The sequence below is a fragment of the Sphaeramia orbicularis genome, unplaced genomic scaffold, assembly GCF_902148855.1.
Source record: "Sphaeramia orbicularis unplaced genomic scaffold, fSphaOr1.1, whole genome shotgun sequence".
In the NCBI taxonomy this organism is placed as follows: Eukaryota; Metazoa; Chordata; class Actinopteri; order Kurtiformes; family Apogonidae; genus Sphaeramia; species Sphaeramia orbicularis.
In genome coordinates, this window is record NW_021941646.1 from 47,078 (window position 1) to 69,676 (window position 22,599).

The 22,599-nt window shown below is 43.7% G+C and overlaps 2 protein-coding genes across 2 annotated transcripts in view; both read right to left on the bottom strand.

Moving 5' to 3' along the window:
• Window positions 1-1,862: 1,862 nt before the first annotated feature.
• Window positions 1,863-19,676, bottom strand: LOC115416695 (myc box-dependent-interacting protein 1-like). The gene is made up of 12 exons (XM_030130541.1): window positions 19,638-19,676; window positions 18,830-18,925; window positions 18,627-18,734; window positions 13,271-13,356; window positions 12,247-12,322; window positions 12,037-12,092; window positions 11,917-11,958; window positions 5,896-5,938; window positions 5,544-5,660; window positions 3,927-3,980; window positions 3,018-3,119; window positions 1,863-2,416 (listed from the first exon to the last, which is right to left on the bottom strand). Exons 1-12 carry the CDS (start codon window positions 19,674-19,676, stop codon window positions 2,315-2,317), a joined length of 921 nt encoding a protein of 306 aa, XP_029986401.1. The 3' UTR covers window positions 1,863-2,314.
• Window positions 19,677-21,721: 2,045 nt separating this feature from the next.
• The window catches only part of LOC115416696 (X-linked retinitis pigmentosa GTPase regulator-like), a 28,729-nt gene continuing 27,851 nt past the window's right edge, over window positions 21,722-22,599 (bottom strand). The window contains exon 12 of the mRNA XM_030130543.1: window positions 21,722-22,576. Coding sequence (XP_029986403.1) covers window positions 21,722-22,576 — 855 coding nt within the window. The remainder of the gene's footprint in view (window positions 22,577-22,599) is intronic.

Sequence of the window (22,599 nt, forward strand, 5' to 3'; positions counted from 1 at the left end):
TGTCTTGAATCCACTTCCTGGTTACAGGTTCATATAAAGAGGAGCTCATGTCTGAGGCGAATGCTTTAGTGCAAACACTGAGTGTCCAGTGGACCTTTCCCTCCCGTGAATGAAACAAACTTGTGTTTCCATGGGTTTATTCATCTGAATAATCTCAAATGGCTGTGACATGTTTCACGAACGTGTCTCATAGTTAGTTCCCTTAGAGACAGAATGACAAACTGAACAGGTTAGTTCAGCAGGACTGTCAGAACACGCTCCCTTTAGTTTCCCTGGTTACTCTTTTCTCAGTACCCGCTGACTCTCAGATGTCACCTGATCCTTCCAGACCAGCGCTCGTCCAAACAGAGCTGTGTGCATTGGATTTCATGGCAAACACTGTCAGTCTGAGCACAGATAGAGGAAGAGGCAAATGATTAACACACAAAAGTGAGGTGAGGTGGTTGGAAATGTGAGACAAACAGACAAACACAAGCTGAACTTTGTCTTTTATTTTAAACGTTACTGCTGTTTTACACTGGAAAGTCAAGCACTGATAATGGTGCAGTTCACTCCAACTCAAATAGAATCACTCCAGACTTTGTTGGAATACTGAACATTTGGTGGAGATGTTCATGTGTGAGGTATTTAAACTCCAAAATAGTGGTGACTAAAAGGAGATAAAGAATAAAAATCAGCAGCTTAGTCTGATGGGAGGTCATCAATTCAAAAAAAAAAAATGAGGGAAAACGTTACTTGAAATTCAAATCAAACTGTTTTTTGCAGTAGAAAACTGGAGTCCTGTCCTCCAAATGGACACAAAAAAAAAGAAGAGCTGAAAAACTGCTGTTCCCTTTAACAATCCTACAGGCTTGAAGACGGGCTTTGAAATGTGTTGGACACAAGGCGGAGCCTGTTGGGATGTTACAGTGGTGTTCCCCAGGGCTCCAGGCTGGGACACCGGCTCTTTTTTTTTTTGTTTTTTTTGCATATCCTCCTGAGACCCAGCAATGCATTTTGTCCTCTGTAAGGGACAAAAGTTTGACAGTTTTACTCAAAAAAATACTGTGCATTACAAAGGACATTCCATTAAAAAAAAAAAAAAAAAAAAAAAATCAAAAATTATTTTAAAAACATATCTGAAAAAAAAAACTGTTGCATTAAGCAGTTTCCAATCAAGACAATTTTTTTTTTTTTACATTAAAAAGCTAAAACTGTCCATTTCCTGGGTCTGAGGAGGATTTTATCTCCATGAAATGAGTAATAACTAATATTAGAGTATGATAAAAATGTGAGAAAACATCCGATTAGCTGCATTAAAAATGTTTTTATTTCATAGTTTTCACACAGTTTATCACTTTCTGATGAGTTTTAAATGCATGTTTCTTTGCTTCAAAAATTAAACACATGGTGTCCAGCTGAGTGGACATTTTTGTGACTCCACAAAAAATAGATTCATAAAAAAATTTCAATTGCATTGTTCTTTTCATGCCTAAAGAGGAATAAAAACACTCAAGAAAAAATATTGACTAAGGTTCTCATAATTCATGCATGAAAGGGTTAAACTCAGAAATAGTGGTAACTAAAGGAGATACAGAAAAAAATAAATCAGCAGCTTAGTCTGATGGGAGGTCATCAGTTCAAATAAAATGAAGGAAAATGTGACTTGAAATTCAAATCAAACTGTTTTTTGCAGTAGAAAACTGGAGTCCTGTCCTCCAAATGGACCAAAAAAAAAAAAAAAAGAGCTGAAAAACTGCTGTTCCCTTTAACAATCCTACAGGCTTGAAGACGGGCTTTGAAATGTGTTGGACACAAGGCGGAGCCTGTTGGGATGTTACGGTGGTGTTCCCCAGGGCTCCAGGCTGGGACACCGCCCGCCCCCCCAACACAATCCTACAATGTTGCAGTGTTAATGTTTGTACAGTAAATGACAATATGATCAAATGCTTCATGCAAGACACTGTGAAAAAAAATACACAACATAAAATATTTGGACATTAGTACATTTAGTTCAATCCTGACTTTAAAACCCCCTTTTTAAATATGACTAACAGACTGTTTTGAGTACAGCTGAAGTTGAACAAAAATACAAATAACTCAGGAATTAGAAATCAAAACAGAAAATATTTGAGGAATTCTACGGGGACAAACCTGATTTCTGAACTTTTTCGTGCCTCGTGCACAAACACTTGGTTCGAACCACTGACATATTGTTGTATATTTCCGGGCAGATCTCTATTTTAGCTCGAACCTCTCATTTTAGGACAAATTGTGTCTTTTCTTGATCTGATATCTGAGGAGTAGGAGGCAGAAGCTTCCCGTGGCGTTAACCTCAAACCTTCTGGGTAAAGTTCTCGGGGAAAACTCCTTTGGCTGAAGTGTCTTTATTCTGAACCCAGTCGGACTCTTTCAGGCCCAGCAGCCATCCATCATCCTGCAGGAAAAAAAAAACAAACACACACATCCATGTTTGGCCTGGAGCTTCAAAAAGCACTGCGTTCAATAAGAAATGCATGAGAAACAAAAAAAGCACTCAGAGAGCGCAGACCTCCGCCAAGGCAGATCAGTGCACCCCCCCGATCACCACCAAAATTTAATCATTTCTTCCTTGTGCCAGTATCAACATTTACTGAAAATTTCATGAAAATCCGTCCATAACTTTAAGAGTTATCCTGCTAACAAACAAACAAACAAACAAACAAACACACACACAAAGCACAGCGATCACAGTACCTCCTGGTGGAGGAAACAATGCTGCTGTTAATTCAATAAGAAATGCATGTTAAACACTGGTATTACTTTATTTATTTATTGTTTTATTTTTTTGGATGTCTATATTGTTGTTGCCGTCTCCATCGTCTCTTTCCAAACAGAGGCATAGCACTTTTTTTTTTTTTTAATTGTTTCAAGGTTCTGAACCAATTTAATTTTTGGTCAAAATGCTCTGAATGGTGGAAAACTAAGTTCGGGAAGTTTGTGGGAAAGGAAAAACAGACTTGGAAAAGTGCAGATGCCTTAAAATGCCGGTGTCTGACCTGTTCATCTGGGTTATCGAAGGCTAAAACCAGAACCATGTCTCCAACCTTCAGTTCCAGCTCATCTCCGTCAGTGGCAGCGTAATCATGGACAGCTTTGACCTGGAGCCCAAATACAAATACAACAATAATTAAATTATAAAAAATAATAATTAAAAAAAATACAACACACACACAGCCATCAGCTTTAACGTTCTTTTCTTCATACCTTCATGTTAGGACTAGATTTGAAGGTTTTTCCAGACAAATATGATCCAATTAAAGAAGAAAAAAGGAGGCATTGTCGCAGCCCTAACCACTGAATAGAATCCATATATGAGCATTTAAAGTCGTGAATTCTGTTCAGACAGAGTGGGAACTGAAACAGATCCAGCAAAGTCTGCAGCTCAGTTTGATGGTACGTGGTCATCAGCGAATGAAAAGCACAACAGCAGCACAAATATGAACAGGTAATGCACAACACACAGCTGAAGACAAAGGACAGCCTCTGGGTCTGGAAAATGAGTACAAATACACAAGTACAAATACACATGTACAAATACACATGTACAAATACACAAGCACAGTCATTAACTCTGTCGTTTGTCTCAAGTTTTTTTTTTCAGTGTTAAATGGTTTGTCTTGTAGAAAGAAGAAACCTGTCGTCCAAATCAAAAGGGTGTTTGTTCACCTGTTTGTGTGAACTGGAAAGAAAAGAAAAGAAAAGAAAAGAAAAGAAAAGAAAAGAAAAGAAAAGAAAAGAAAAGAGAAAAATGAAAAGAAAAAAATGAAAAGGACAAAAGAGAAGAAAAAAATGAAAAAAGAACAGAAAACACAAAAAAGTCACAATAGAAGAAAAGAAGAGAAAAGAAATATGAAAAGAAAAATGAAAAGAAAAAAAGAAAAGGAAATAAACTGAAACTATTTGACCTTGTAGAGGAATCCAGGAGGAAGTTGATCATCAGAGCCGTTGGTCACCGCACCCTGGAACATGAATAACAGAAAAGATCCAGGTCCATTAAAGACAAATGAACCCTGGAACATGAATAACAGAAAAGATCCAGGTCCATTAAAGACAAATGAACCCTGGAACATGAATAACAGAAAGGATCCTGGTTGACATTTTGTTGTGGATGGTTGTATTGGGGGGCCTAAGATCCTCCCCCCACCACCCCACCACCCCACCACCCCCAACCCCCCCTCAGTCCTACCTGGTCCTCTCCAACCCCCCCCCCCCCACCACCACCCCCAGTCCTACCTGGTCCTCTCCAACCCCCCCCCCCACCACCACCCCCAGTCCTACCTGGTCCTCTCCCCCCCCGCCCCACCCCCCCTGCTGCTCCTCCTCCTCCTCCCAGTTGCCGTAGCCTCCGTCGTCGTTCCATCCGTCCTGACCCTGGGCGCCGTCATCCCAGCTGGGGTGGGTGGAGCCCTGGGGGGCGTGGTCACTGTAGTCCCACCCACCCTGGGCTTCCTCTGGGTCATCACTGTACTGGGGTTCTGGGTCTGGGGGGGTCTGTTCACGCTACGAAGGCCAGGGGGTCATGAGGAGGAGGGAGGAGGAGGGAGGAGGAGGGAGGAGGAGGGAGGAGGAGGAGGTAGAGGGCGGAGCATTTGGGTGGTGGGCGGAGCATTTGGGTGGTGTTTGTATTGATCAGGTGGTTTTATCAGGTTTAAAGGTGGAGGAAAAATGCAAACACATGCATGTGTTTTATTTCAGTCCATGATGAAGACAAAGAAAAACAGAGTGAACGTCACTACACTGTAAAAAAAAAAAAAAAAATCTGTAAAATAAATGGTGAAAATTCTGTTTTACTACAGGTTTGTTTTTTTTTTTATTTTACAGTGCGTTAACCTTTGGATAGCTGTTTGTCTTCTCCTCTACAGGTTCTTACCCATGAATCCCAGGATGGATCCTTCAGGGAGGCGGGAAAAAAAACAAGGCAACCAATGAAAAGAGAGCATGCAGGAAGCCTTCCCCCTCCTCCCATTTATGATTATTCAACACTTTTATTCAATCCTGTTTATTTGAATCCTCCTTAAAGCACTTTTTTCTGTCTGAGGCAGATGTTGGTTCCTCTGTGGGGATTGAACTCCAATCCTGTTCTGATGTTAGTTTGAACTAATAGAATCTGAACATTTGAACAGGATCTGAAACTGGAATGTCTGGAAAACACAAGTTCAGTTTGAACACAGTTGGAACATTTGCTGATAGAACATTAGATCCTGTTGGGATCAAATACAAATGTGTTTAGGATTTGGGCAGATTTATGATGGAATTCAGTTCTTCCAGGAAAAAATCTTAAAAATATATAAAAATCTTAAAAAATATATATATATGAATAAATGAAAGTAAAATGAATAAATCACAATAAAAATAATTTTAAAAATCATTAAAAAAATCTTTAAAAATAACAAAAAACAGAAAAATTGCCTTTTTAACAGTATCATGACATATCACGATATATTGTTTTGTGATCCTATTATTATTATTTTTAGCGTATCTCCAGATTCTTGTCCTGGTTCGGACGCTAACGTTGTTCTGACCTGCGTTGTCGTGGTGTTAGCGGCGTTAGCGTTAGCGTCGTCCAACAGACCGCCGGCTCTCTGGTCTGGGGATGGCGTCAGTCTGGGTGGGGGTCTGCTGGGAGGGGGGCCGGGCCTCTGCAGCGCCGGACCAGACCGGACCGGGTTAAACACGTGCACATGCACACATGCACATGTGCATGTGCACATGCAATTAGAGGGAGAGCCGTTAGTGCATGCAGGTCAGACGACAGCGTTAAAGTCAGAACAGAAAGGCTTTTAGCAGGACACACAAATACGACCCTTCCACCGTCTGTTCTGTGTGTTGGAAATCTAATGTCACATTTGTGGTGTTTCTTCTTTTTTTTTTTACCTTTGGTGCCGAGCTGGCGGACTCGCTGTGATTGGCTTCCTCACTGACAGAAAAAATACACAGAAAAATAAAGAGAATAAGTGAGAAAAAAAAATGACTCAGCAAATATAATATAAGCAGACGTTAAGCCTCTGGTATCCAGGTGAGCGTATTCTGCACACGTTAACCAGGTGAGCGTATTCTGCACACGTTAACCAGGTGAGCGTATTCTGCACACGTTAACCAGGTGAGCGTATTCTGCACACGTTAACCAGGTGAGCGTATTCTGCACACGTTAACCAGGTGAGCGTATTCTGCACACGTTAACCAGGTGAGCGTATTATGCACACGTTAACCAGGTGAGCGTATTCTGCACACGTTAACCAGGTGAGCGTATTCTGCACACGTTAACCAGGTGAGCGTATTCTGCACACGTTAACCAGGTGAGCGTATTCTGCACACGTTAACCAGGTGAGCGTATTCTGCACACGTTAACCAGGTGAGCGTATTATGCACACGTTAACCAGGTGAGCGTATTCTGCACACGTTAACCAGGTGAGCGTATTCTGCACACGTTAACCAGGTGAGCGTATTATGCACACGTTAACCAGGTGAGCGTATTATGCACATGTTAACCAGGTGAGCGTATTCTGCACACGTTAACCAGGTGAGCATATAATGCACATGTTAACCAGGTGAGCATATAATGCACATGTTAACCAGGTGAGCATATAATGCACATGTTAACCAGGTGAGCGTACTCTGCACGCATTAACCAGGTGAGCGTATTCTGCACACATTAACCAGGTGAGCGTATTATGCACACGTTAACCAGGTGAGCGTATTATGCACACGTTAACCAGGTGAGCGTATTCTGCACACATTAACCAGGTGAGCGTATTCTGCACATGTTAACCAGGTGAGCATATAATGCACATGTTAACCAGGTGAGCGTATTCTGCACACATTAACCAGGTGAGTGTATTCTGCACACGTTAACCAGGTGAGCGTATTATGCACACGTTAACCAGGTGAGCGTATTCTGCACACGTTAACCAGGTGAGCGTATTCTGCACACGTTAACCAGGTGAGCGTATTCTGCACACGTTAACCAGGTGAGCATATAATGCACATGTTAACCAGGTGAGCGTATTCTGCACACGTTAACCAGGTGAGCGTATTCTGCACACGTTAACCAGGTGAGCGTATTATGCACATGTTAACCAGGTGAGCATATAATGCACATGTTAACCAGGTGAGCATATAATGCACATGTTAACCAGGTGAGCGTATTCTGCACACATTAACCAGGTGAGCGTATTCTGCACACATTAACCAGGTGAGCGTATTATGCACACGTTAACCAGGTGAGCGTATTATGCACACGTTAACCAGGTGAGCGTATTATGCACACATTAACCAGGTGAGCGTATTCTGCACACGTTAACCAGGTGAGCGTATTCTGCACATGTTAACCAGGTGAGCATATAATGCACATGTTAACCAGGTGAGCGTATTCTGCACACATTACCAGGTGAGTGTATTCTGCACACGTTAACCAGGTGAGCGTATTATGCACACGTTAACCAGGTAAGCGTATTATGCACACGTTAACCAGGTGAGCATATTATGCACACGTTAACCAGGTGAGCGTATTCTGCACACATTAACCAGGTGAGTGTATTCTGCACACGTTAACCAGGTGAGCGTATTATGCACACGTTAACCAGGTAAGCGTATTATGCACACGTTAACCAGGTGAGCATATTATGCACACGTTACACTTGATGTCATAAAAAAAGTCATGTTATTTTTCACCGTTTGTTTTAGGTCCGAAAACAAGTTGTTCATTTTTGCATGATTTTCTAAATTCTGATCCATCCACTAAAACCATCCCATAATAAACAGTGTTAAATTCCTAAACTAATACCCTTCTACCAAGTGAGTACAAAATACACACTGAAAAATAAACAAAACAAAATACACACATTTAACATTTGACCTACAACAAAAAATAATAATGTACACTGAGCAAAAACATGAAAAAATTAATTCAAGCGAAAAAATTTTTTTTGCTTAATTCAATGTTTTTTGTTTTTTGTTTTTTTTACTAAATTTAAGAGTTTTTGTTTAATTCATGATTTTTTTACTTAATTGAAGATTTTTTTTTTGGCTTAATTCAAGATTTTTTCCTTAAATGAAGCTAAATTTATTTATTTATTTTTTGCTTAATTCAATTCAAGACCGTGGAATTTTTGCACTTTGCAAAAACATCCCACGGGCCGGACTGGAACCTTTATTTTACTTTTTTTTTTAAAAAAATTAATTTATTTTAATTTTTTTTTTTTTTTTTGAAACCTTTGGTGGGCTGCATTTGGCCCCTGTTTGGGCTGCAGGTTTGACACCCCTGGTGTACATGAACCAGTGTTGGAGTTAATCATTGACATATGCCAGGATGAAAAAAAAAAGTAATATAATTTTAAGGTAGAATATTGGAAATAAATGTTTTGTGCTTTTGCATCAGAAATGATGGTTTGTTTCCATTCCAAACACAGCATTTAAAGGGTTCAAATATGACAGTTATTGAGTCGTAGGTATTTGTTGTTTATGGCTGAAGGTGATGAAATACAGAAAGAAGTTCCAAACAAACTTCAGACTGGACTGAAGCCTCTATGGGCAGATACCCAAGGGTTAAATAAAAGTGAGAACAGCCAGAAAAACAACAGCAAATAAACAGTGAAGTGGTCGCACGTGCACCACTCAGCCACAGGAGGGCGACAGCGAGCATCCAAACCAAACATGCACACGACAAGAGAGGAAGAAAGAAAAAAACACATGCTTTTATAAAAAACATGTCAACGTTAAGGCAAGAAAAAAGGTCTGGGTCAGATTGGATAAAAGAGTTTCAGAGAAAAAGAGACAAGAACATATGGGAAAGTTTTCGACAGATGCTTTTTTGTTTTTTAATTCAAGATTTTTTTTCCTTAATCCAAGCTAATTTTTTTTTTTTTTTACTTAATTCAGATGTTTTGCTAAATTTAAAAAAAAATTAAAAATTAAGGAATAATTGACGTTTTTCCCCTCAAAAAATATTATGACTTCATTCCCATGATATTTTAAGACTGGAAAAGTCATAATAATGATATAATAAACTCATACTAAAAAAAAAAAAAAGTAAAAAAAAAAAAAAAAGAAGAAAGAAAAACAGTATAAATAAAAAAGTTGAACACAACTGCCAAAAATATCAGAAAATGTCAAAAACAAACACATCCTGTGGAACCAAATGCGTTACAAATCTCTCACCAAACACAATACCACTGGGAGACTTCAACAGACACATGGACAATACCAATGACCTTTGACCACAGACTTTCCATCCTGTCTACAGAGTTTTGGATTTCAGCAGCATACCCACGTTCCCACACATTCTGAAGGACACATTTTGGACTTAACCTGTTGCTCTGGTGTCTCCCCTCTGGACTGTGCAGCAGATGACCTTCTCATCTCTGACCACTTTCTCGTCTCATTCCAAGTAAAACTCCCACTCTCCATCACTAAGCTTCCCCGTACCATCACATTCCGACTCTCTCTCATCCAGTATCGACTCCCTCATGAACACTGTCCATCCATCCAACCCTGAAGATCTGGTCTCATATTACAACACAAGTCTCCACAGCATCCTTGACTCCCTCGCTCCACTAAAAACCACATCTGTCTCCTTTTCTGCCTCTGCTCCCTGGTTTACACCTGAACTTCGACACATGAAAGCTGAAGGTGGACGACTCGAGCGGCTCTTCAGAAAAACTGGACTGGCTGTTCATAAGGAAATGGATGCTAACCACATGAAGCTTTACAAGGACTGCACTGTCAAATCCAAATCCAACTACTTCACCAACAGAATGTGTTCAAATGAAGGGAACACCGTCACTGTTCTCACTGGTCTACAGTGTCACTAAACCCCCAGACTCTTTACCCTCTCACCTGCACACAACCACATTCTGTCATTCACTCATCTCCTTTTTTATCAGCAAATTCCAGAAGATCCACCTCAACCTCAGTTCAAACTCCTCCACCGTCACATCCGAACCTCATCCACCCACACACTCACTATCCTCCTTTGACCTCCCCTCCCTTGATGAAATATCAGAACTTATGCATAAGTCCAAGCCGTCCACCTGTCAGCTGGACCCCCTCCCCACAGTCCTGCTGAAAGCCTGCCTTCCTCCTCTGACCCCCTTCACCACTGGACCTGTTCCTTCATCCTTCAAAACCGCTGCAATAACCTCAGTTCTGAACAAACCTGGTGCAGATCCAACCGACTTCAATAACCTCCGCCCTATTTCCAATCTACGCTTCATTTCCAAAATACTGGAGAAAACAGTAACTGTTCAACTTCATTCTCATTTCTCTCACAATAATCTGTATGAACAGTTCCAGTCTGGGCTCCGCCCCCTTCACAGAAACAGCACTCATAAAAACCACCACTGACCTCCTCAGTGCAGCAGATTCTGGTCTACCTTCCATCCTCCTCCTCCTTGACCTTTAACTCCATCTGCCACACCACCCTTCTCAGTAGATTCTCTTCCACCTCCATCACCCACCCTTCATTAGACTGCTTTAAATCAGACCTCTGTGGCCGCACTCAGTTCATCCAGATCAAATCCGTCACATCCTCCCATTTCCCCGTCACTTCAGGTGTGCCCCAGGGATCTGTACTGGGCCCCCTCCTCTTTATCATTTACCTCCTTCCCCTTGGCAATATTTTCTGGAAATACAATATCAACTTTCACTGTTATGCAGATGACACCCAGCTCTACCTCACCTGCAAACCCCCTCCACCCCCCCACCCTCCTCCCTCACTGACTGCTTGCCAGACATAAAATCCTGGTTCACTTTCAGTTTTCTCAAACTAAACAGTGACAAAACCGATGTTCTCATTGGCTCAAAATCCACTTTATCCAAAACCAACAGTTTTTCCCTCACCATCGACAACTCCACGGTCTCCCCTTCCCCACAGGTTCACAGTCTGGGGGTCATCCTTGACAGTACTCTATCTTTTCAATCCCACATCAATAACATCACTCGGTCTGCGTACTTCCACCTACATAACATTAACCGCCTCCGCCCCTCCCCCACCCCCCATACCACTGCTATCCTTGTTCACAGTCTGTCACTTCTCGTCTGGATTACTGGAACTCTCTCCTCTTTGGTCTCACACACAAATCCCTCCATAAACTTCAATTGGTTCAGAACTCTGCTGCTTGCATCATCACCAGGACCCCCTCCCCTCACCAGGACCCCCTCCCCTCACCAGGACCCCCTCCCCTCACCACATCACTCCAGTCCTCCAACAGCTCCACTGGCTCCCAGTTCAGTTCCGGATTGAATTTAAAATCCTTCTAATGACATTCAAGGTCATCCATAACCCTGCCCCTCCATAACCCTGCCCCTCCATAACCCTGCCCCTCCATAACCCTGCCCCTCCATAACCCTGCCCCTCCATAACCCCGCCCCTCCATAACCCCGCCCCTCCATATCTGTCTGACCTCCTTCATGTTGCCCCTCCCTCTCGTACCCTCAGATCTTCCTCCTCCATCCCCCTCACTGTTCCCTCTGCCCGTCTCACCACCATGTGGACCAGATCATTCATTGGCTCTGCTCTCAGACTCTGGAACTCCTTTTGCCACCAGATCTCACAAACACCACTTCACTCCCTCTCTTCAAATCCAGACTCAAACCCATCTGTTTAGGACCTCTTTCTCTCTGTGAACACAATTGCATTGTCCAAATTTTTAACCTGCCTTTTATTTTTACTCCGCTTTATTGTTTGTTTTTAACTCTCCTGTTTTACTGTACGGTGTCCTTGAGTGCCAAGAAAGGAGCCTATAAATAAAATGTGTTATTATTATTATTATTATTATTATTATTATTATTATTATTATTATTATTATTATCTTCAGATCATTTGTTGGAGTCAGTGGATGAGTCAGAGCAGTTTCATGCCAGGTGTGTCAGTGGGTTGCCAGGTTTGTGTGGTTTTACCTCTTTGCAGCCTCCTGTGTCTTGGCTGCAGTACCTTCTCTTCTGCAGTAGGGGGCAGTGTGAGCACATTACACATTCATATGATCAGAACAGACTGAACAGTGTTTGTGTCAGACTCACTTCAGCTGCCGCTGCTCCTCCAGTTTGGTCATGATGTCGTTCAGGTTTTGGCTCAGCTAACGAGACAAACACATCCCATAATTTACCCACAAATCCCAGACAAATCACTGTTGGCTTGTTAGTCTCCTTTTGTTTCTATCTCGTTGTGTCTTAAATGTGTCTCAGTAGTTTCCTGGGTTTTCTGCGTTGCTGTTTGTCAGTTGCTCTCACCTTACTCATTTCTTTGTGAAACTTCTCCTGCAGATTTGCCAGACTCTGAAATGTGTTCACATAGACACACACACGACTGCACACACACACACACACACACACACACACACACACACACAGACAAATACACACACACACAGACACACACACACACAGACACACACACACAGACAAATACACACACAAACACACACAGACACACACAGGCACACAGACAAATACACACACAAACACACACAGACAAATACACACACAAACACACACAAACACACACAGACAAATACACACACAAACACACACAAACACACACAAACACACATTGTCATTTCATTGATATTTTTCTGTATCTTAAAAATCCAGGAAAATCTGTCAAACACTGAAAATTCTGTTAAATTACAGATTTTTTTTAGTGTGTTCATGATGAACATGTGGAACACACTGATTTTGTGCACACAGTGACAACATTTCCACGCCCACATCAGTGACTGAGGCCCGTTGCCTGTTTGTGTTGTGTGTTTGCGTTGCCTGTTTGTGTTGTGTGTTTTGCGTTGCCTGTTTGTGTTGTGTGTTTTGCGTTGCCTGTTTGTGTTGTGTGTTTTGCGTTGCGTGTTTGCGTTGCGTGTTTTGCGTTGCGTGTTTGCGTTGCGTGTTTTGCGTTGCATGTTTGCGTTGTGTGTTTTGCGTTGCATGTTTGCGTTGCGTGTTTGCGTTGCATGTTTTTCGATGTGTGTTTGCGTTACATGTTTGTGTTGCGTGTTTGCGTTGCATGTTTGCGTTGCGTGTTTGCGTTGCATGTTTTTCGATGTGTGTTTGCGTTACATGTTTGTGTTGCGTGTTTGCGTTGCATGTTTGTGTTGCATGTTGCGTGCTTTGTGTTGCATGTTTGTGTTGTGTGTTTGCGTTGCATGTTTGTGTTGCGTGTTTGCGTTGCATGTTTGTGTTGCGTGTTTGCGTTGCATGTTTGTGTTGCGTGTTTGCGTTGCATGTTTGCGTTGCATGTTGCGTGCTTTGCGTTGCGTCTTACTTGTCCCACAGAACAGGAAGTTCGTCCTGCAGTTCCACGTTCAGTTCCTCAAAAATCCTCTGAGCTCGACCCAGTTCTTCCTCAGCCTTAACGAACACACACACACACACACACACACACACACAATAATTACATGGATGTGTGTGTGGACGCTGTGTGTTAAAGTGTATTAAACACACACACAGTCCAATAAACACACACTGCATGCACACACACACACACACACACACAGGGTTTCATAACCACTGCCAAAAACTTAGTCACATGACCACTGTCAAATACTGATGCATTATGGGACACAAAAAAGGGGAGGAGTCAAATGGTGTTTGTGCTCTGGTCACATGATCGGCAGCGTGTGGACGCCATTTTACACCAAGAACCAAAACTACACGTTTTATTCAGTTTTTATGCTTTAACTCATTTTGTTCATTTTTCTTTGATTTTGCTGCTTATGTTTGTGCATTTGGGTCCTTCTTTTGTTCATTTTTTACTCATTTTGTTGCTTATATTCATTATTTTTATTCATTTTGTTAGTACTATCTATCTATCTATCTATCTATCTATCTATCTATCTATCTATCTATCTATCTATCTATCTATCTATCTATCTATCTATCTATCTATCTATCTCTCTCTAATTTCAATTCTAGCTGGGTTCTTTTTGTTACTTATTTCTGTTTCTTTTTGTTCATGTTCTTGCCCATTTTGGTCCGTTTTTATTCATTTTATGTCATTTTTATTCATTTTTCATTGATTTTGCTGCTTATGTTTTACTTGTTTGTCCATTTTGTTCCTTATTTTGTTAAATTTTATTTGTTTTGTTGCTTATATTCATCATTTTTATTCATTTTGCTCTTTTTTTTGCCTTTACTCGTTTTGATGCTAATGTTTGTCCATTTTTCCTTATCTTGTTTAATTTTTTTTACTCATTTTTATTCATTTTGTTAATTATCTGTCTCTCTATGTCGCTGATCATGTGTGGAGTGGGCGTGGGCGTGGGGGGGTGGGTCCAGGTCTATCAGCTTTGGGGGGGGGGGGTTAGTTTCACCTGGTTGTAGCAGAGGTTAGTCTGAGCCACCTGGTGGGCTGAAATCAAACCCTGAGCCCAGCTGGGAGCCGCCATCTCCAACAGGGCTGTCGGCTAAAGCACACACACCATGCAACCAATGACCAACGAAGAAGAAAAAAACCAAACAAAACAAAAACAAACAGTTCAAGACAAACGCAGACATGTTCATTAAGCATTTAGTCGTTCATTTCACATGGATTCAACACAAACAATGATGCACTGCTTTGGATTTCTGTCACATTTCTGTCATACACTGTAAAAAAAACCCAAAACAAAACAAAAATCTGTAACAAAGTTTTCACTGTTTATTTTACAGATTTTTCCTGTATTTTTAGGATACAGGAAAATACCAATGAAATGACAAAAACAGACTGATTTTACATGTTAAATGGAAAAGAACTGGAAAAAACTGCAACTGTGAATAAACAAAATATCACTTCTGCAATATATAGTGATACTTCACTTCATGATACTGTATCGATATTAAAAAGTACTGTATCGATATTTTTAAGTAGTTATTCAAAGGCAGATATGGCAGAGATTCTGTTTTTTGTTTTGTTAATCGTGCTCTTGTATTTCTATATTCACATGGGGATTTTGCTCTGTTTGTGAACAACAAAAGTAGTATTGTGATATTGCAGGTCATATATATATATATATATATATATATATATATAAGTTTATATATATATACACACACACACACAGGGTGGGGAAGCCAAATGTACACTGAACATTTAGTTGTTTTTTCTCAGCAGACACTACGTCAGTTGTTTTGAACCCAAACATATACTGATGTCATAATCATACCTAACACTATTATCCATACCTTTTCACAAACTTTGGCCCATATGAGTAATCAGGAAAGCAAACGTCAAAGAGTGTGTGATTTGCTGAATGCACTCGTCACACCAAAGGAGATTTCAAAAATAGTTGGAGTGTCCATAAAGACTGTTTATAATGGAAAGCAGAGAATGACTATGAGCAAAACTATTACCAGAAAGTCTGGAAGATACTATTAAAGAAGAATGGGAGAAGTTGTCACCCCAATATTTGAGGAACACTTGCACAAGTTTCAGGAAGCGTGTGAAGGCAGTTATTGAGAAAGAAGGAGGACACATAGAATAAAAACATTTTCTATTATGGACATTTTCTTGTGGCAAATAAATTCTCATGACTTTCAATAAACTAATTGGTCATACACTGTCTTTCAATCCCTGCCTCAAAATAGTGTACATTTTGCTTCCCCACCCTATATATATATATATATATATATATATATATATATATATATATATATATATATATATTTATGTAGTCTCATGACGGTGGAGTGAGTGAACAGACTCGAAAACAGAATTATAAATTATATTATCTTCCTCTCCGTGTCAAACCAAATTCCTGAACAACCATGCTGATTGGTTGGTTAGCAGGTCAGTGCACGGACATCCTCTGCAAATGACATTTATGAAGACAGATGATCTTAAGGAATGAGCCTAATGGACTTGGTGTGTTACACTAGTCGACTTTGTCCTCTCAACATCTGTTTTTTATCATGTTGCTTATCCAGAGGTGAAGATGAACCCAGAAGAAGAAACAGACTGAATGATAAATCCCTATATGTGCCATGTTAATAATGTATTACATTATGTGTTAATGTTGATTAACTCAGCACGTTAACTCTTTTATGCACGTTATACTTAAGCCATTTGCCTGACCTGTGGTTTCACATATGTGTGTCCTGATCATGTTCACGGTGAATTATGTGAAAGTAAGAGTATCACTGCTTATAGCATGTCTGAATAATCATGCTGTTATTTTACTGATGCTTAAGTGAGGTTACAGGTGATGTATAAAGTTTAAGTGATCTTATTTAAGGATCTTATTTAAGGATGCAAAGTTTTCTTACAAGGCTGCCCACAGTCCTCTCCCCCTCTGTCTTCCCAAGAGGGAAGAGAAACGTGATACTGAGATATGCAAACGACTCGTTTAAATATTCACGAGGAGGCGGTTTCCCGCCGAAAACAGACAAAGAAGGCAACACCCCGAGGCATCGATGACTCATCTATATGCACGAGGAAGGCGTGGCAAGCTGGTTTTTGGACAGAACTATAAAAGTGAATGAAACCAACTTTTCTCCAGAGTCTTTACCATCTCCAGGGCTCTCACCTACGCAAAGAGAAGAGTCTTCTCCAGAGTCTTCTCCACCTCTTCTGGGCTCTCACCTAAGAGCAGAGCAGAGCTTTTTCCACCCTCGCTGCTCTCACCTATGCAAAGAGTCTTTCCCATCTCCCAGGCTCTCACAGAGCAGAGCAGAGCTTTCTCCAAGGAGTCTTGACCATCTCCTTGGCTCTCAGAGCTGTTCTATCTTCTAAGCTCTCCAAAGAGCTTTACCATCTTCGCTGTTCTCCACTTCTCCTGGCGAGCTTTCCAGAACCAGCCGCCAGAGCCAGCTGTGAACCTCCTCCAGCCAGCAGAACTTCAGACCTCCAGACCTTCAGGCCTCCAGCACAAGCATGTCACTTCACAGCCTGTTCCTGCTTCGAACTCCGTCAGAAGACTTCATCCATCCGCCGTCAAGGCCTCTCCAACCTGCATCCTTCAGAAGGCTTCTAACTTGTAAGAAAACTTGCTCCTGATTTATCTGAGTTGGTGTTATTCCAATTTAAGTAGGTTTACCTCAACGTAACCTCACTAACATTAGAATATCTTGAATATAGCTACCTGCCAACTTAATTTACATATTCTCCTGTCCATAATCTCCTGCTCCTTTTGTTGTATTTGTCTCTTGTCTTTATATTATTTGTGTGTCTTAGTTTAGTTAATAAATTATTTATATGCGTATAAATCCATTGCCTCAGTTGTGCTTTGTGTACTATTATTCACACTCGGGTTCTTCTGTGCAGTCCACGAACTATCAACCTATGCAAGATTTCCAAATTATTGTTTTGGGTTGATTTAAGTTTAAGCTTAGTTATAAATCTATAATTAATTAATCAATAAATCAACACTCAATTAATCAATAAATTGGTATCCTATTCTTGATATATATATATATATATATATTATATATATATATATATATAGTATATATATATATATATATATATACATATATATATATATATATATATATATATATATATATAAACTGTAATGTCTGCAAAACAGTATTTATTTATTTATTCATTTGTGTGTTGTTGTTTTTTTTGTACTGGTAAAGCTGCATGTTAAAACTTTATTTATCCAGATGCTGGACTATAAGTTTTTCCAGGAAATAATCTTTGAAAAAAAGAAAAAAAAACAAAAAAATATTGCCTTGGTTAACAATATCGCGATATATTGTATCGTGATCCTAGTATTGTGATTTGTATCGTAGCGCCAAATTATTGCCAATTCACACACTGTGAAACAAACCCAGTAAAAAAAAAAACACGATTATTCCTTCAGCAGGGGTGCCGAAAAAATACTGTAAAATAACAGAAAATACCATCTCATAAAAATATGGTAATTTTCCATCATTAAAATACATTTTTTTGCCCTAACTTTACATGAGATTTTGCATAATTATTGATTTATTTTTAAACTTTTTAATGTTTAATGAAGAATATTTACATGTTATTAAAAACAATCCAATTCCCTATAAATAATATATAAATAATTTTCAGTGAGACTCAGTTGTCCAATCCACTGATAAAAACTGTATTTGGACAGTTTTATCAGTGCTTATACATGTTATACATTCACAAAAATACATTTATTCAACAGTTTTGTTGTGAAACCTCCTGTAATTACACAAGATATTTGTCAATGAACAAACAAGTCTGGTTCAACTGACAGAACAAATACTTCTGTTACCGTTAACTGTCAGGAATTTTATCTCACTTTATTTTATTTTTTACAGTATTAAACTTTAAATTAACAGTTTAACCTCATGAATAGAAAATAAATATTTGTGAAATTGCAATATATTTGCAAATGTATTTTAACTGTATTTTTCTGTGAAAAAAGAAAAAAAAATCCTTTTAAAAAAAATGTAAATTTTCTGGTTCTTCACAGTTCCAGTTTTTTCCTGTTCTTTTCCATTTGACATGTAAAATCCACAGTCTGTTTTTGTCATTTCATTGATATTTTCCTGTATCTGAAAAATACAGGAAAAATCTGTAAAATAAACAGTGAAAATTCTGTTAAATGACAGATTTTTTTTTTTTTTTTTTTTTTTTACAGTGCAGCCTTCGTTTGGCCCCACTCGTCCAAACCCAGACCACAGTGGTGGCGTTCGTTTACCTTGGCGATCTTGGCCTCATCTTTCTTCTTTCCTTTCTGTAAGGAGGCGAAGTGATGCCTGGCGCTGTCGAAGTCCACCATCTTCCTATCGCGCTTGGCTATGCGGGCCTGCAGGGGGCGCCCACACCACAACAACAGCAGAGCTCAGGTCAGTGTGTGTGCAGACGTTTGTTTAATGTCAGTGAATGTGGACCAACACCAACCTTAATGTCAGGAAACTGAGTCAGGTACGTGTCGATGGAGCTCACTGATTGGTCAGCGATGTTCTGGTGGTAGTCCAACCACAGAGTGTCTGTGTCCTAGAGGGGACGCACAACACACACACACACACACATTAAACACACACACACACACATTAAACACACACACACACACATTAAACACACACACACACATTTGAATTCATGTGGATGTTCGGTTTCAGCTCATGTGAACATGGGGGTTACAGCAGGGGGGCAAACATGTGGCCCCCCCAAAGGGTCCAGTTCAGCCCCTGGAATGTTTTCGCCAAGTGCCAAAATTCCACAGTCTTGAATTGAATTAAGCAAAAAAAAATTTTTAGCTTGAATTAAGGAAAAATCTTCAATTAAGTAAAAACAATCTGGAATTAAGCCAAAAAAAAAAACTCTCAAATTTAGCAAAAAGGCTTGAATTAGGCAAAAAAAATCTTCAATAAGTAAAAAAAAAAAAAAATCTTGAATTAAGCCCCCCCCAAAAATTCTCAAATTTAGCAAAAAGTCTTGAATTAAGTTAAAAAAATAAAAATCTTGAATTAAGTTAAAAAAATAAATAAATAAATAAATAAATAAATCTTCAATTTAGTAAAAAAAATCTTGAATTAAGCCCCAAAAATTGTCAATTTAGCAAAACCTCTTGAACAAAGCCAGTTCATGTGGATGTTGTATTTCAGCTCATGTGAAGGTGGGGTTCCAGCGTAGCCCTGGTTCTCTGGAACAGAGACGCTCTGTCCACTCCATGTGGAACATCTGTTCTGGGCTCTGGAAGACACACCTGAGGGTCCATAGCAGACAGAGCAGGCCCCGTTCCCATGGTAACCCATCAGGTGGTATCCAATGAGACGTCCCCACCCCGAGTGCACAAGGTTTACGAGGGCCGTTCAATAAGTTCATGGCCCCACCCAGAACAGAACAACACAGACTGATAATTTATATAATTTTTTTCAACATAATCTCCATTTACACAATGCACTTGGTCCATTGATGTTCACATCACTATCCCATCACCAAAGAATGGAACATCCTGTATTAGAACAACCAGTATTTCTGGGCGAGGCCATGAACTTATTGAACGGCCCTCGTACAGTGTGTACAAAAGCCCCTCAGACCTGCAAGACAAACGGACTCACAGGAGGAGGAGACGCCAGCAGACGCTCTGGGCCCCCCACCGCTGGAGGGGTCCACGCAGACCAGACCTGACAGACGCAAGCCTGGGTGGACGGAGGGGGTACCTCTGATGGATCACACCCGTGCAAGACCACTGACCAGGATCTGGACCTCACCCTGCACAGGCCCCAGGTCCGGACAGGCCCCGGGTCCATCGGATAGGCCCCGGGTCCACCGGACAGGCCCCGGGTCCACCGACAGGCCCCGGGTCTGGACAGGCCCCGGGTCCATCGGATAGGCCCCGGGTCCAGACAGGCCCCGGGTCCACCGACAGGCCCCGGGTCCATCGGATAGGCCCCGGGTCCATCGGACAGGCCCCGGGTCCCGGACAGGCCCCGGGTCCGGACAGGCCCCGGTCCCGACAGGCCCCGGGTCCACCGGACAGGCCCGGGTCCACCGGACAGGCCCCGGGTCCATCGGATAGGCCCCGGGTCCACCGGACAGGCCCCGGGTCCGGACAGGCCCCGGTCCAGACAGCCCCGGGTCCATCGGACAGGCCCCGGGTCCACCGGACAGGCCCCGGTCCATCGGACAGGCCCCGGGTCCGGACAGGCCCCGGTCCGGACAGGCCCCGGGTCCGGACAGGCCCCGGGTCCACCGGACAGGCCTCGGGTCCAGACAGGCCCGGGTCCGGACAGGCCCCCGGGTCCACCGGATAGGCCCCGGGTCCACCGGACAGGCCCCGGGTCCAGACAGGCCCCGGGTCCACCGGACAGGCCCCGGGTCCGGACAGGCCCCGGGTCCATCGACAGGCCCCGGTCCACCGGACAGGCCCCGGGTCCATCGGATAGGCCCCGGGTCCACCGGACAGGCCCCGGGTCCACCGGACAGGCCCCGGGTCCATCGGATAGGCCCCGGGTCCATCGGCAGGCCCCGGGTCCACCGGACAGGCCCCGGTCCGGACAGGCCCCGGGTCCGGACAGGCCCCGGTCCACCGGACAGGCCCCGGGTCCACCGGACAGGCCCCGGTCCATCGGATAGGCCCCGGTCCATCGGACAGGCCCCGGGTCCGGACAGGCCCCGGGTCCACCGGACAGGCCCCGGGTCCACCGGACAGGCCCCGGGTCCATCGGATAGGCCCCCGGTCCACCGGACAGGCCCCGGGTCCGGACAGGCCCCGGGTCCAGACAGGCCCCGGGTCCATCGACAGGCCCCGGGTCCACCGGACAGGCCCCGGGTCCAGGCCCCGGGTCCGGACAGGCCCCGGTCCACCGGACAGGCCCCGGTCCACCGGACAGGCCCGGTCCACCGGACAGGCCCCGGGTCCACCGGACAGGCCCCGGTCCATCGGATAGGCCCCGGTCCACCGGACAGGCCCCGGGTCCAGACAGGCCCCGGTCCATCGGACAGGCCCCGGGTCCACCGGACAGGCCCCGGTCCAGACAGGCCCCGGGTCCATCGGACAGGCCCCGGTCCACCGACAGGCCCCGGGTCCACCGGACAGGCCCCGGGTCCGGACAGGCCCCGGGTCCGGACAGGCCCCATCCACCGGACAGGCCCCGGTCCATCGGACAGGCCCCGGGTCCGGACGCCCCGGGTCCGGACAGGCCCCGGTCCACCGGCAGGCCCCGGGTCCAGACAGGCCCCGGGTCCGGACAGGCCCCGGTCCGGACAGGGGCACAGTAATCAGTGTTTAGTTGACCTGGCCCCGCACACGCCCCCCCAAAGGAGGTACTGGTGGCCACGTTCAAACTATAAAACCTGGTAAAGGCGTTGGGTGTGGCCCATGTGGCTGCTGCGCACACATCTGAGGGCAGCTCCGCCCCCAGGCCTGGAGGTGGAAACGCCTCCTGTACAGACAGCTCCGCCCCAGGCCCGGAGGTGGAAACTCCTCCTGTACAGACAGCTCCGCCCACCAGGCCCGGAGGTGGAAACTCCTCCTGTACAGACAGCTCCGCCCACCAGGCCTGGAGTGGAAACTCCTCCTGTACAGACAGCTCCGCCCACCAGGCCCGAGGTGGAAACTCCTCCTGTACAGACAGCTCCGCCCACCAGGCCCGGAGGTGGAAACTCCTCCTGTACAGACAGCTCCGCCCACCAGGCCTGGAGGTGGAAACTCCTCCTGTACAGACAGCTCCCCCACCAGGCCTGGAGGTGGAAACTCCTCCTGTACAGACACCCGCCCGCCCACCCGGCCCGAGGTGGAAACTCCTCCTGTACAGACAGCTCCGCCCACAGGCCCGGAGTGAAACTCCTCCTGTACAGACAGCTCCGCCCACCAGGCCCGGAGGTGGAAACTCCTCCTGTACAGACAGCTCCGCCCACCAGGCCCGGAGGTGGAAACTCCTCCTGTACAGACAGCTCCGCCCACCAGGCCCGGAGGTGGAAACTCCTCCTGTACAGACAGCTCCGCCCACCAGGCCCGGAGGTGGAAACTCCTCCTGTACAGACAGCTCCGCCCACCAGGCCGGAGGTGAAACCTCCTCCTGTACAGACAGCTCCGCCCACCAGGCCCGGAGGTGGAAACTCCTCCTGTACAGACAGCTCCGCCCACCAGGCCTGGAGGTGGAAAACTCCTCCTGTACAGACAGCTCCGCCCACCATGCCCTGGAGGGTGGAAACTCCTCCTG

Coding starts and splice junctions, on each gene's coding strand:
- LOC115416695 (XM_030130541.1), bottom strand. CDS start 19,676: ATGGGAACGGGGCCTGCTCTGTCTGCTATGGACCCTCAG. Junction 18,926..19,637: donor TGTCTGCTATGGACCCTCAG/GTGTGTCTTCCA, acceptor CGTCCCCTCTAG/GACACAGACACTCTGTGGTT. Junction 11,959..12,036: donor GAGGAGCAGCGGCAGCTGAA/GTGAGTCTGACA, acceptor CCCCTACTGCAG/AAGAGAAGGTACTGCAGCCA.